The sequence below is a fragment of the Pogona vitticeps genome, chromosome 2 (assembly GCF_051106095.1).
Source record: "Pogona vitticeps strain Pit_001003342236 chromosome 2, PviZW2.1, whole genome shotgun sequence".
Classification (NCBI taxonomy): domain Eukaryota; kingdom Metazoa; phylum Chordata; class Lepidosauria; order Squamata; family Agamidae; genus Pogona; species Pogona vitticeps.
Window position 1 is genome coordinate 190,337,006 of NC_135784.1, and position 13,177 is coordinate 190,350,182.

Below are 13,177 nucleotides of genomic sequence, written 5' to 3' on the forward strand. Positions count from 1 at the left end.
AATGTGGTATACCGATAAATTAACAGTGACTATGATTCCTGAGTTGTCAAGGAGGAGCCTTGACAACTCGGTTTGCCTTCTGCTCTTTCCAACTTTCTCTTCTTCTTTTTTTTGCTTTTCTACCCCTCTCTTCTTACTTTTTCTTTCTTTCTCTTTTTTTTGTTCCCCCGTTTGCTTCCCCCATCTGCCTCCCCCCTCCGTCTGATACCTGATCGCCGGGGTGTGTTTGGGGCCACGGGGCCGAGCAGCGCCTCGCAAAAGGGGGCCGGAGTAGGAGCGGGAGTTTGCGGGTGCGTTCCTCCGACCTCCAGCTGGGCGCGGAGACTCGGGAGCCTTCTCCACTGGTCATCGGTGAAGGCGGGCGAGCGCCGAGCAGGAGCGGTACCTGCAGGAGGGGAGAAGATCTGTAGACCAGGGCAGCGTGGCCGGAGCTGGAGCTCGTAAGCCAGGGCTGGAGTTGGAGCAGGAGATCGGGAGGGCGCTCCTCCGACCTCTGGCTGGGCTCGGAGGCCCGGCAGCCCTTCTGACCACCAGAGGAGGCTGGTTTCGGAGCTCGGGAGGCGAGGGTCGTCGGAAGATCGCTCGGCGGAGCTTGGAGGCACCCTGCCTGTTCCCTGCCTGATCCCGGGAGGCATCCAAGCGGAGGCTCTGGCAGCGAGACCCAGCAACGGAGAGTTCCGGTGGCTGGCACCCGGACAGTGATTAGATCCCGGCGGAGGGGTGGACTGAGTTTGGAGCGCCGAGTCTGGAGGTAGCCACAAGGTGCGGGGTCTTCGTGGGAGCCTGTGGGAGCCTGCGGGGTTGTGTGAGCGACGGGGCGTTCAAACGCCAGTCGCCATGCTGGAAGATCTCCCCCCAGGCCCCCCCTCTCCGCTCGCTTCTTTCCATCTGTTAAGGATGTCTCCCTAACCCAAGGGTGGGAAATGGCTGGGTTTGAGTCCTCCCCAGCTCGGTTCTTGGTGCCTCTGACCCTGCTGATCTACAACATCGTGGACCCTGGGCCCTTTGTTAAAAACAGTGACTTCTGGCCCTTTAAAGAACACTGGACACCAATGCCGCCATTAACATCCAGGCCAGCTACATCAGAAAGAGCAAGGCCACGTGGGGGAGAAGGACTGCTCTGGGCGCTGGGTGGGGGGTAAATAGTGTGGGTTTTTTTTCTTCCTACTTTGATATTTGATTAATTATATTTAATTTTATGGTTGTTTACTTTACATATGTTATTTATATGCACTGGTATATTGTATTTGGTCAATTTTTATTCAATTTTTTTCTTCGTTTATTTGATTTATTTGTATTAAGTTAATTTTTATTTATTATAAGTAGATTCTTTTTTCCTTTTATTTTTATTGTTATTTTCATTTTGATATTATTATTAATTGTATTTAATCTATGCCCGCTTACTTTATGTATATTATTTACATGCACTGTTTATTGTATATGGTTTTTTTTTGTTATTTGATTTATTTGTATTAAGTTAATTTTTGCTTTATATATTTTTTCTTCTTTTTTCTTTCATCCTCCTTCATTTCTCCCCCTACCTCCTCCCTTTCCTCTCCCCCTTTCCCTCCCTTCCCTCCCCTTTTTGGATATGGAATGGAAGGCCTGCCCTCCCAGCGAGGGGCCCCAAAATATTTCTGTGGTCATGGGTAGAGGAAGATATGGCGTTGGCGCAGTCCCCACTCGTGTAAGAAGAACGAGGGACAGATGTTTGAAGGCTGTCCATTGTTCTGAGACTGAGACCAACCCTCAGTATCGAGGCAGTCAGTTCAGCCATCTTTCCACTCTACGCCTGGTGTTGTTGAATGCCAGGTCTGCATCCAATAAGGCCCAGGTAATCCACGACCTTACCCTGGAGGAGGATGCAGACCTGGCATGCATAACCGAAACATGGATAGGCGGAGAGGGGGGTCCACCCCTAGCACTCATCTGTCCTCCCGGTTATGCTGTCCAGCACCAGGGTAGACTGGAGGGACGGGGGGGGAGTTGCCATTGTTCATAACTCCATCTTGGAGGTTATGAGGCGCTCCTCGGTGGTAAAGCCAGGTCTAGAGGCCCTCCACGTGTCGATTGGGGCCAGGGACGGTATTGGGATCTTGCTGGGCTACCGTGCTCCCCGCGACCCAGCCATTTCTGTACCGGAGCTGGTGGACTTTGTCTCTGCGGCACTGCTGGGTTCCCCGAAGCTGCTGGTTTTGGGGGACTTCAACGTGCATGCGGGGGCAGAGACTTCCGGACCAGCTCTTGAGTTCTTGGAGACCATGGCCTTCTTGAACATGTCCCAACATATCATCGGCCCCACCCATGTGGGCGGCCATACACTTGACCTGGTTTTTTCCACCAATTGGAGCGAGAGCGGTCCGATAGTGACTGACCTTGAGTCGGTTCCTTTGTCATGGTCGGATCACCACCTAATAAAATGTAACCTCAACATGGCCCTCCCCCCTCGCAGGGAGCACAGACCTATTGTTATGGTCCGCAATGGATGAAGGAGAATGGGCTGAGGCTGAACCCGGACAAGATGGAGGTGCTGAGGTTGGGTGTCCCCACAGTGGGGGGGGGGTTTGGGAAATTCCCTCTCTTTTGGGGGGGGTGACCCTACCTGCCAAGGATGGGGTCCGCAGTTTGGGGATCCATCTGGACCCGGCGCTCACTATGGAATCCCAGGTGGCGTCCGTGGTCCGAACCGCCTTTTATCACCTTAAGCGGATAGCCCAGCTGCGGCCCTATCTTGATGTGGGGGCCCTCACTACCTTGGTACATGCGCTCGTAATCTCAAGATTAGACCACTGCAATGCGCTCTACGTGGGGCTGCCTTTGAGGCTGCTGCGGAAACTACAGGTGGTGCAGAATGCCATGGCCAGACTCCTCAGTGGTGTGAAAAAATACCAACACATTTCACCCACTCTGGCCGTGTTGCATTGGCTGCCCATCCGATTCCGCATCGACTTCAAAGTGTTCATGCTTACGTATAAAGCCCTAAATGACTTAGGGCCTCGATACTTGGTGGAACGCCTACTTCCACCAAGTTCTACCCGTGTCACTCGCGTGAGTCAGGAGGTGAGGCTGAGGAGCCTAACACCGAGGGAGGCCCGGAAAGAAAAGACAAGAAATTGGGCCTTCTCGGCGGTGGCTCCTTGCCTCTGGAATAACCTTCCCCCTGACATTTGCGCGGCTCCCTCGCTGGGTATTTTAAAAATCAATTAAAAACACTGATGTTTCGGTGGGCCTTCCCCTCAGCCAACTCCTAATCTTCCCTCTTTTTCCCCTTTCTTAGTGTTTGTCCCATCTTGTCTAAAGTTTTTCCCCTATTTAAAATTGTTTTAATATATTTTATTGTGCTTGCTGTAAGCCGCCTAGAGTGGTTTCAATGAGACTAGAAAGGCGGGATATAAATAAAATAAATAAAATAATAAATAAATAAAAGTACCGGCAGCTTTCGCCTGCTGAAAGTTGGCTATATAGCCTTTTTCTGTCCTAGTGCCGAGAGGCAAAGGGGTTCCTCTATCCACAATCTGCATGAGATTCCTGACATCTCAGCCAGAGATCAGTTCGGTCCTTGGGTAGAAAAAAATTTCTCCTGAGCTTCATTGTCACATCTATAAAGACCCTGAGCCCACAGCCATTCTTCCATACATTCACCCATGGGCTCTCCCAAGAAAACACATCCCTGAAACGTAGAGGCATGTCACACTGCTGAATTTCAGTAGTAGTAAACTACATTACAGCACATTGGCTGAAATCCAGTAATACGTCACAACAAGAACTGGTCCACTGAATCAGTGGGAATCTGATTAGCCCACTTCTTTGTAAGTTCCACTGACTTAGTGGGCCTGCAACAAATTCCTTTGTTGTATACCTTCCCATAGAAATTCTTTACTTGAAAACTCAATTTAAAAAAAAAAAGTCCCTTTCACTGGTTTTCATAGCTTTTTCTGATATGCCACTGAAATATGGCAGTGGCGAGATGGATTTATACCCCCAGATTTGCCAAAGTCACCTACAGATGCACTAGATTAGAAACTGCAGATGTAGTCTCTGCATATAATCAGAGCTGCTTCTTCTTCTGCGCATCTATGTTACTGTGAGCAAATCCACATCCCACAGGACTTTTTTTTTAATGGGGGGAGGGAGCCCAAAACATTATAACCTTGAAACTGGGCTTTGGATCAGCACCAGATTTGGCACATGTGCAGCAGACACTCTGCTCTTGCTCTGTGTCACATTTGTGGAAGTTCAGTCACAGGGTTTTTGAGTTACGATTTTTAAAAATAAAATTCAGGAATAGGTGACCACAACAACCTAGAGGACTTGTTGAAAAACAGCCCTGACAATTGCTTTGTGTTTGAGTGAGAAGTGGTTGACTGATTAGGTTCCAGGATTTACTCCTGCTTGGTGCCTCTTTGTGAGTACCAGAGATTATCCTATAGATACAGCAGAACCAGAAGTGGCGGCGGAAAGGGGAATCCCGGGCACGGAGGTGCCTCGAGATCCCACTCTGGATCCGCCGCCAGCGCCAGCTGCTTCAGATCCTGGCCCGCCACCTGTCAAAGCACCAGCACCACGGCTGCAGCCGCCTCCGCAGGTTTGGCGGGGGGGGAGTAGCAATCCAGCGACTTACGGCTCGCATGCCTGCAGAAAGGACTCAGCTGTGGCACGCATGCCATAGGTTCGCCATCACTGCTATAGACCATCCGGATTGCTGACATGGGTAATTAAAACATTCAAGCTGCCCTTTGCTATGTAAAGTTTGGTATCCCTTTTTCCTGCTGGCAAGGCCATTTCCTAGTGCTTTGATTCATGGATACAGAAGCACAATACGCCACATTCATTAACCAGAAGTAGGTAGGGTGGTTTGTTTTAAGAACTGAATCTTCCGCTGCCGCCTTCAAGGGGAACTACACCCAGAATGCAGAGAGAAAAAGCAAATCCAAAATAAACTTTCTGTGATTTATAATTAATGGGGGATTCAAAAGTCACATTGTAAATTAAAGTTAATACAAAGTAGGGTTGATAGCTACAGGAAAAGTGAAATGAGCAATCTAGGCTCCTCCAGACCCACAGACCTAACTGATATATGTACCAAGTTCTCTGCCTATCACCAAAGGTACCCCTTGCAGAGCCTACGGTTGTCATTTACAGAATGCTCACTGGTATCTTGAGAATCAAGGAAATTTCAGGGACCCCTGTCCCATCACTCATGTGACGTATTAGAGTGACAATAAGGAGCATGACTCCAGAAATGGTGCAATATGACACTGGATTGTGTTCAGATTATCCAACATGACATTGTACTGCTGTATGCTGTGCATCAGTTCTTGTTTTATTGTGTTGCCCTTTTGTTTTAATATCCCTTATGTTAAACAAAGCTATAATGTACTGGTATCTTGGAATTCAAGTTACCTCTTGTCTGAAGCTTAACTGTAAAACTTTTCTGCTTTACTCTTACCAAAGTCCCAAGATTTTCGACCATGCGGCATGAGCTTCTCAGTGTCATGCAATGTGATTCAAAGCAAAAGCTCACGCAGAAGAAAAATGCACCGGTCTGTTGTAGCAGAAAATGATACACATGTGAATTCCAACATGTATGTTTGCTTGCTATCTGTAAAAATTCTCAAAAATCCCAGTGGAACTCCATTGGAGAAAAATTACTTCCCATTGTGGATAAATCTATTTAGATACCGATTTGTTTCTAGTGGGCCACTTGCCAAGGCAAGCTGACTTATAGAACTGTGCATTTGTCACAGTATGGGCAGAAACAAAACAAAACAAACTCTATGTGGATTAAACATTTCTCATTTTCAAAGGACTGGTGGCATCATCAATGCTGTATTTCTGAAGCTTCCATTCACCCAAAATGAAATAATTGCATCGTAAACTTACCATGGACGGTGGATGCCAAGAGAGCTATGAGGAGTAGCAGCCGTGGTGACCACATGACTGTGGTCCAAACCTTAAGGGGACTTCAGCAATGAAATGTTGCAGAAGATTTCTCTATGCCAGCAATCCTCCAGGAGATAATTTTAATCCAAACTGGCGGGGGTGGGGGGCACAATGGACTAACCCCAAGTTGAAAGCTTAATTCAGTGTCCCAAATTCAAGACCTAGAAATAAAGTTAAAACACCACATTAGGCATTTCTGTTCGGTGTTTTCCTTTTATATTTGTCATACATAAGTACCAAGGGGGCAGTAACTCCAATTCTTCCCAGCAGGCCTTTATTACTCTCTCTCTCTTTTTTGTTCATTATAACTAGAAATGGGTCAGAAGCAATGATACAAACATTACTGCACAGCTTTCATTCTTTAAAAAAAAACATTAAGAATGTTTCCGGCAATAATTACAATCATTATTTTGGTTTCATTTATTTTAACGGTTGCATTTGTATATCCCACAGTTCTCCAGGTAGCTCAATTGTGGACAACCTCAGGGGTTTTGAAGGCCAAAATTCTCCCCCCCCAGCTAAATCAGGGGCTGCGCAGTCTCCCCCAAATGGCCTAGGACCCATCAAATGAAAACCACTGCACCTATAGACCTTAAGGAAGAAAAAGCATGCTACTTTTTAAAAAATCAGGAAAGTGGCCTTTTTCTATGGGAGATTTTTTGGGACTGCAGAAATGCCCACGGGAGCTGGATGTGGCCCATACAACAAACACTCTTTGCTCAGCCCCCCCCCCCCGAATAGCCCAAAGTGCTGTCTATGGTTCACCTTCCTATAGTTATTCTCCCAACAAATAAATAAGGTAGATCAGGCTGAACAGCCCTCAACAAAACAAAGCAAATCATTACATTGCTAGATCCCCTACAAGGACTTTGCACTCTCTTCTCTCTCTCCGTACTCTTTCCTACACATTCATGTTTCGGCTTGTATCATAAACATGTAGGAAGAAGAAAAGAACATCCAAAAGAGAGAAAGAAAACCAAACAAATTAAAGAAGCGTCTACATATTATGACTGCAGAGTGAGCAAAGCTTGCCAAACCCTTAAGAACAATCATCTTAGGCAGTCTGAAGACTTAAACAATTTACGAACAGTAACACTTAAAGTACTACAATTATCTCTATAATACCATTTGCAACTTTGTAGTCAACATTGTCTTAAGAAGCTGGAGGGTTTGTGTAATACTGTATGCCTGTCTAAGCCGAATCCTCGCTCAAACAATAGCTGTGTGCAAATAGCCACTCAAAAATCTCAACCTTATTTATGAGAAGAGAAATGGGGGCGGGATCATTTCACCTTAACTTTCCCAAAGGAAGGAAAAAAATTCAGAGTACTTTAAGAGCTGGGCTCATCATTAACACACTGTTAGCAAGAGCATAGATCTGTTCCTTTCCTCCTAAAACTTTTGGACTTGCACTGTCAGTTTGAGTGGCAATAACAGCAACTGTGCTGGCACTCTGAACATCATTTTGCTTTCTACACTAATTCCTCCAGCTGGTGTCATCCAGGGGCACTCTGCTGGTGCTACGGACTCAGTTCTGGAGAACAGATGCTTCAAACTGGACTTCTACTGCAGTAAGAAAAAGAAAACCTCAGAATAGTTTTTGGAAAAATGTCATTGGAGAATTCAGGACTGGCTCTCATTCTTCAGGTTTCAGGCCTTCCAAATGTTAGATTTTGGAGGAGTCTCTATCAATAGATGTATCTTTTGCAAATACTTGCAATGCTCCTTTTCCTGCTAGCATCCAGCAGTTATGAGAGAGTACAGTCTTGCATCCAGGGAGGTCCTGGAAGAGGGTGAAGATTGTGTTGCAATTTGTGCTCCACCTTCCTGGAAATTTATTTCCCACCTTCCATTTTTACCTCAGTCAGAAGGACTTTTAGAGTTTCTTTTCATGACATTTTTAGCTTACTGTAACACTGCTCAAGGCGATCCGCTGTGCTTCATCCCCCCCCCCCCCCATATCAATCTCTGATCCCCTGGCTGCATTGATCTGAAGAAAGCCTCTTGGAGAATTTACTTCCATTAACTTCTGTGTGGGCAGCCGAATAGGCTGTGGACTGCCTAACAGATTATTGTGCAGTGAAAGCAGTAAGTGGCAACTAAAGCAGACCCATTTGAGTCCATGTAACCTATGAAGGACTTGATTCACCATATTCCCAATGATTCCATAGGCCTACTCTACTGCAACTTTACTATACTAAGCAACATGATTTCAGCTACAGTGATCTAAGGGTGTTGTGAATGCTACCCCATTTTCACATCCTCAACAAAAAAGAGGCCTCCCCTCAATACAGTATATTGAGAAACCGAATTGGACAAACGGTGAACTCCTAGATTTTTTTTTTCTGCTTCATTGGAGTAGAAAGGCTAGCATTTTTCTCTATGTAGGAGCTGAAACAAAAGGGAAACTGATTGACTGACTGATTGATTGACTGTCTGATTGATTTCATACATTTATAGACTGCTTGGCTTAGTGCTGAGCACTACTTTAAGTGGTTTACAGCAAGGAACAATCCAAACCCCACAAACCCCAACATACACAAATAAACCATACATCTTGTTAAACCTGAATAGTGGTGGCAATACAGATATAAATTAACTTAAGTGAGGATGTCCTTAAATACGTCTTGAAAGAGAACGGTCTTTAACATCCTCTTAAAGGATAGAGAGGGGGGTCTGGTGTACTTCCAATAGGAGTCCATTCCATAGGGATGGGGCCATGACAGAGAAGGCAGGATTTCTAGTGACCTTTATTTATTTATTTTTTTGCCTCACTTGGTGTAGCCACCCATCGAAGCAAGGGTTGGGACAGGCTAACATTCTGAGGGAAAGACTCTCTGATAGATAACATAGCCCCAAGGGCTTTATAAGCTAGAACCAGAACCTGTAGCCTGGCTCAGAAAACAACAGGAAGCCCATGCAAATGAGCCAGAAACAGAGAGATGTGATCCAACTTCTTCACTCCCGACACCAGCCTGGCCACCACATTCTGCATCTGCTGTGATTTCTGGGCCAGCCTGAAGGGCAGCCTCACACAGAGAGTGTTACAATAATCTGTCTTAGAGATCACCAGCACATGCACTAATGGTGTCAGAGATTCCCTATACAGGTACGGGTGTAGCTGGGTGATAAATCTAAATCATTTAAAAGCTGGCCTGGACATGACCAACATCTGTTGTTCCAGAAAGAGGGCTGCATCTAGGAGCACATGTGGTGCATTGGTTAAATTGCTGTACTGCAGCCAAAACTGCAGCCAAAACACGACCTGGGGTTCAATCCCAGGTAGCCAGCTCAAGGTTCACTCAGCCCTCTATCTTTCTGAGGTCGGTAAAATGAGTACCCAGCTTGCTGGGAAGGCAATGTGTAGCCTGCATAATTAACTTGTAAACCGCCCAGAGAGTGCTTGAAGCACTATGGGGCGGTATATAAGCAGCACGCTTTGCTTTTTGCAAGTTACACACACAAAATCCTTAAGTGGAAGGATAACTGCATCCAACCGAGGTTGGATATGTCCCGACCTTTCCAGAGAACCTCCCAGAGCAAGAGGACCTCTGTCTTCTCAAGGTTCAAGTTCAGCCTGTTACCCTTCATCTATTCCAGAACCAGGAGGAGAGGGGGACGACCGAGGATGAGATGGCTGGACAGTGTCTGCGAAGCAACCAACATGGACCTGACACAACTCCGGGGGGTGGTGGAGGACAGGAGGGCCTGGCGTGCTCTGGTCGATGGGGTCACAAAGAGTCGGACACGACTAAACGACTAAACACACACACACATTCCAGAACCAAGGCCAGACTGTGCTCCAACAGCCAGACAACATCCACTGCAGAGGATGTAAAGGAAAGATAGTGTCTCGACTACATATTGATGAGAACACATGCCAAATTTCTTGATGACCTCTCCCAGCAGGCTCATGTAGAATTGGGGAGATAGTCAATCCCTAAGGGACCCCACGATTCAGGATCCAAGTGGCTGACAATTTCTCCCCAACCTGGATTCTCTGGATCCAGCCATTCAGAAAGGATTGGAACCAGAGTCTGCCCTCCAACCCACATTCCTGACTGACTGCCCAAGAGGGTACTGTGGTCAACAGTATCAAAAGCTGCTGAGAGACCAAGGAGCATCAAGAGGGCCATACCAAACCCATTGACCTCTATCAATGTGTTGGGGTCTAGAGACCTTTTTTGGCAAGAAAAGAAGTTGGGTTCTTGCAGGTGAAAAAAAGACCCTGCATATTGCCTCAACTCTCCCCGTTTTTCTGAGGGAAAATGGTTCTCCCCCACAAAAATCACTTATATAATTTTTTCCATGGGAAAAAACTCCCAAACACAAAGAACTCACAGATGCTCTTTTTGATTTCATCTGACAGAAAGAAAAATGTTGCAGGATGGCAAAGGAAGGATTTGTTACAGAAGCCTACACGCAGCCTATGCAATGTTGAGAGTCCACCCAACTGCAACATCATAGATCACTAACTAAAGAATGAACTCTTTCCTGGTAAGGTTTAGTTCTAAAAAAAAATTATGAAGTTGTGCCACTTCTGGCTTGCCTCTTTATTATGGGATCTCTGTATATATGAATAAAGCATGATCTGTAAAGAAAATGTGAGTTTTACAGCTTTTGCAAAGCTTGAAGAGGTGAATACTATGATTGAATCAGGTGAATTAGTTAAAAAGCACTTCAAGGAATGTGCCGTATAAAATATGCACAGGGATAAAATAATTTTCCATGATAATAGGCTAGCTAATAAATAAATAAATAATCAATCTAGCCAGGCAGCAATTTCAGTGGGAAAGCTCCCCCCGCCCCCAAGAAAATTAAGTTTAATTGTCTTTCAGAGCTGTGAGATGTAATAAATTTCTATTAATGTTTAGGAACAATTTTGCTTTAATGATCATTGCTATTTTTGGCTGCAGGGTGACACAAAGTTTTAAATGTAAAACAGATTTATGTTTTACACTAGGGTGGTTTTCTTGTAGACTCTCCTTGAGTTAACCTTTTCACACCTCAGAAGGCATTTAATATAATTTCAGTTCTAATAGGGCACAGATTTGCCATTGCTGCATGTTAATTTCCTTTCATGTACAAAATGTTGTGCATGTGCCTAGTGTTGAAGTTTGTAAGATGATGGGTACCTGTGACAAACCCAGACCTACTGGGATATGCCACAGTTTCACTAAGCTGCCACCAACCATTCCCTATAAGAAGTCACACAGACCAGGGATGGATTTTTAACAAATAAAAGAACAAGGTTTATTAAATAACACACAGGGAAAAATAAAATGATCAGGTGAATAAGATACAGTAACGTGGCTTAGTCTCAAACATACATACACACAGTTTGGTTCACACAGAACACTTAACTTGAAGCACAGACCCTGAACCTATCAGTTCTGGCTAACCATACAGACACCTGAACCTATCAGGTTGGTACTGACTGACACACAGTAGTACCCTGTCTGACACACAGACTCCCACTCAAGCTTCTTCTCACAGCTTTTTCAGCTTCTCCTCTTCTCCACACACACTCCACATATATATACAATACAGCCCCTCCTCCTGATGTCCCGCCTTCCACTCCCCATAGGATGGAACTTTCCCTCCAAACCCATGACAGACAGGTAACATCAGTGCTGTATGTAACACCTCCCCTCTTTATAAGTTGTTTTGTAGGGGGAAAGCTAAGGTGCTTTTCACCAAAAAACAACCTGGACCCAAAACAACCAAAAACAGTCATATAATAACATACAATACCATACTTACTTATACTTACACTCTATTAGGCATTTAAACATTTACCATTAACAATACATCAAGTTACCTTTATTTATACAAACCAACATGTTTAATAAACAGACACATTTGACTTTTTGTCATCAAAATATATACATAGTCCATGTTTCTTTCGCCGTCTTCATTCTTCAGGTCTTCTTGACAAGGCGTCAGCAACACAGTTCACTGACCCTCTGACCACCTTCACTTCAAAGTCATAGTCTTGCAGGTTTAAAGCCCACGTCATAAGTTTACTATTGTGGGTTTTCATTGTCTTTAACCATTGCAGTGGTGAATGGTCAGTGCACAGAATAAAATGTCTTCCCCAGATGTAAGGCTTGGCCTTCTGGATCGCGTAGACTATGGCCAGGCACTCCTTTTCCACGGTTGCCAAATGTCTCTCACCTTTCTGGAGTTTCCTACTCAGGTAGGACACTGGATGCTGGTCACCATTTTCATCCTCCTGGCAAAGAACTGCTCCTACCCCGCTGTTAGACGCATCGGTGTAGATGATGAACTCCCGGTCGAAGTCTGGAGCACGCAGCACTGGATAGTTGATGAGCGCCTGCTTCAACCTCTGGAACGCCTCCTCACAGTCGCTGGTCCACGGGATGCGGTCATCAGTCTTCTTCCTCGTCAGATCGGTCAGCGGAGCCGCAATCTCGCTAAACCTCGGGATGAACTTTCTGTAGTAGCCCACCAACCCAAGAAATGATTTGACTTTTTTCTTGGTGTTGGGTCTGGGCCAATCACGAACTGCTTCTATCTTGGCCTCGAGGGGTTTTATCACTCCTCCCCCTACTATGTGACCCAAGTATTTTATTTCTGGGCTACCCAGCTGACACTTGCGCTCTTTGCAGAGCCTAGGCCAAAGCACTTCCTCCCCTGGGTCAAAGTGCCCCTCCCTGCCTTCCTGGTCATCCCAAGTTTTCTTTCTGACCTTTTGAGCTTGCAGGGTCTCTGCTGCTAGCTCTAGGTTTCTCTTTAAGTCATTCCTTAAAGTGCCTATATATGTCACAACGTCTTGTGGGTCATCCTGGGTGATCTGTTCCCAATTTTGTTTGATCAAATCAAGGGGCCCTTTCACCCTTCTCCCAAATAAAAGTTCAAACGGACTGAACCCGGTACTGGCTTGTGGCACTGATCGATAAGCAAACAAAAGGGATTGCAGCTTCTGGTCCCAATTGTTTGGATTCTCTGCCAAGTAAGCCCTAATCATGCGCATTAGAGTCCCATTGAACTTCTCAGTTAACCCATTACTTTCAGGGTGATAGGCAGTGGTTTCCTTGTGCTTAATTCCACAGATTTGCCATAACCGTTTCATGAGCTTCAACGTAAACGATGCGCCCAAATCTGTGATTATTTCTGAGGCAAATCCCATCCTGGACATATACCCCACCAAGGCATCTGCCACTGTGTTAGTTTCAATTTAGTCAAGGGAATGGCTTCAGGGTACCTCGTG

General features: G+C 45.5%; 1 protein-coding gene across 26 annotated transcripts in view; it reads right to left on the minus strand.

The window, feature by feature from the left end:
• ADGRL3 (adhesion G protein-coupled receptor L3) overlaps positions 1–13,177 on the minus strand; it is a 662,256-nt gene that overhangs the window by 401,366 nt on the left and 247,713 nt on the right. For all 26 annotated transcript variants that reach the window (XR_013542364.1, XR_013542366.1, XR_013542369.1 and 23 more), the window contains exon 3: positions 5,884–6,104. Coding sequence is in view for 19 of the 26 variants with exons in the window: in XM_072991729.2 (XP_072847830.1) it covers positions 5,884–5,938 (55 nt within the window). In the remaining 7 variants the exon portion in view is untranslated. The remainder of the gene's footprint in view (positions 1–5,883; positions 6,105–13,177) is intronic.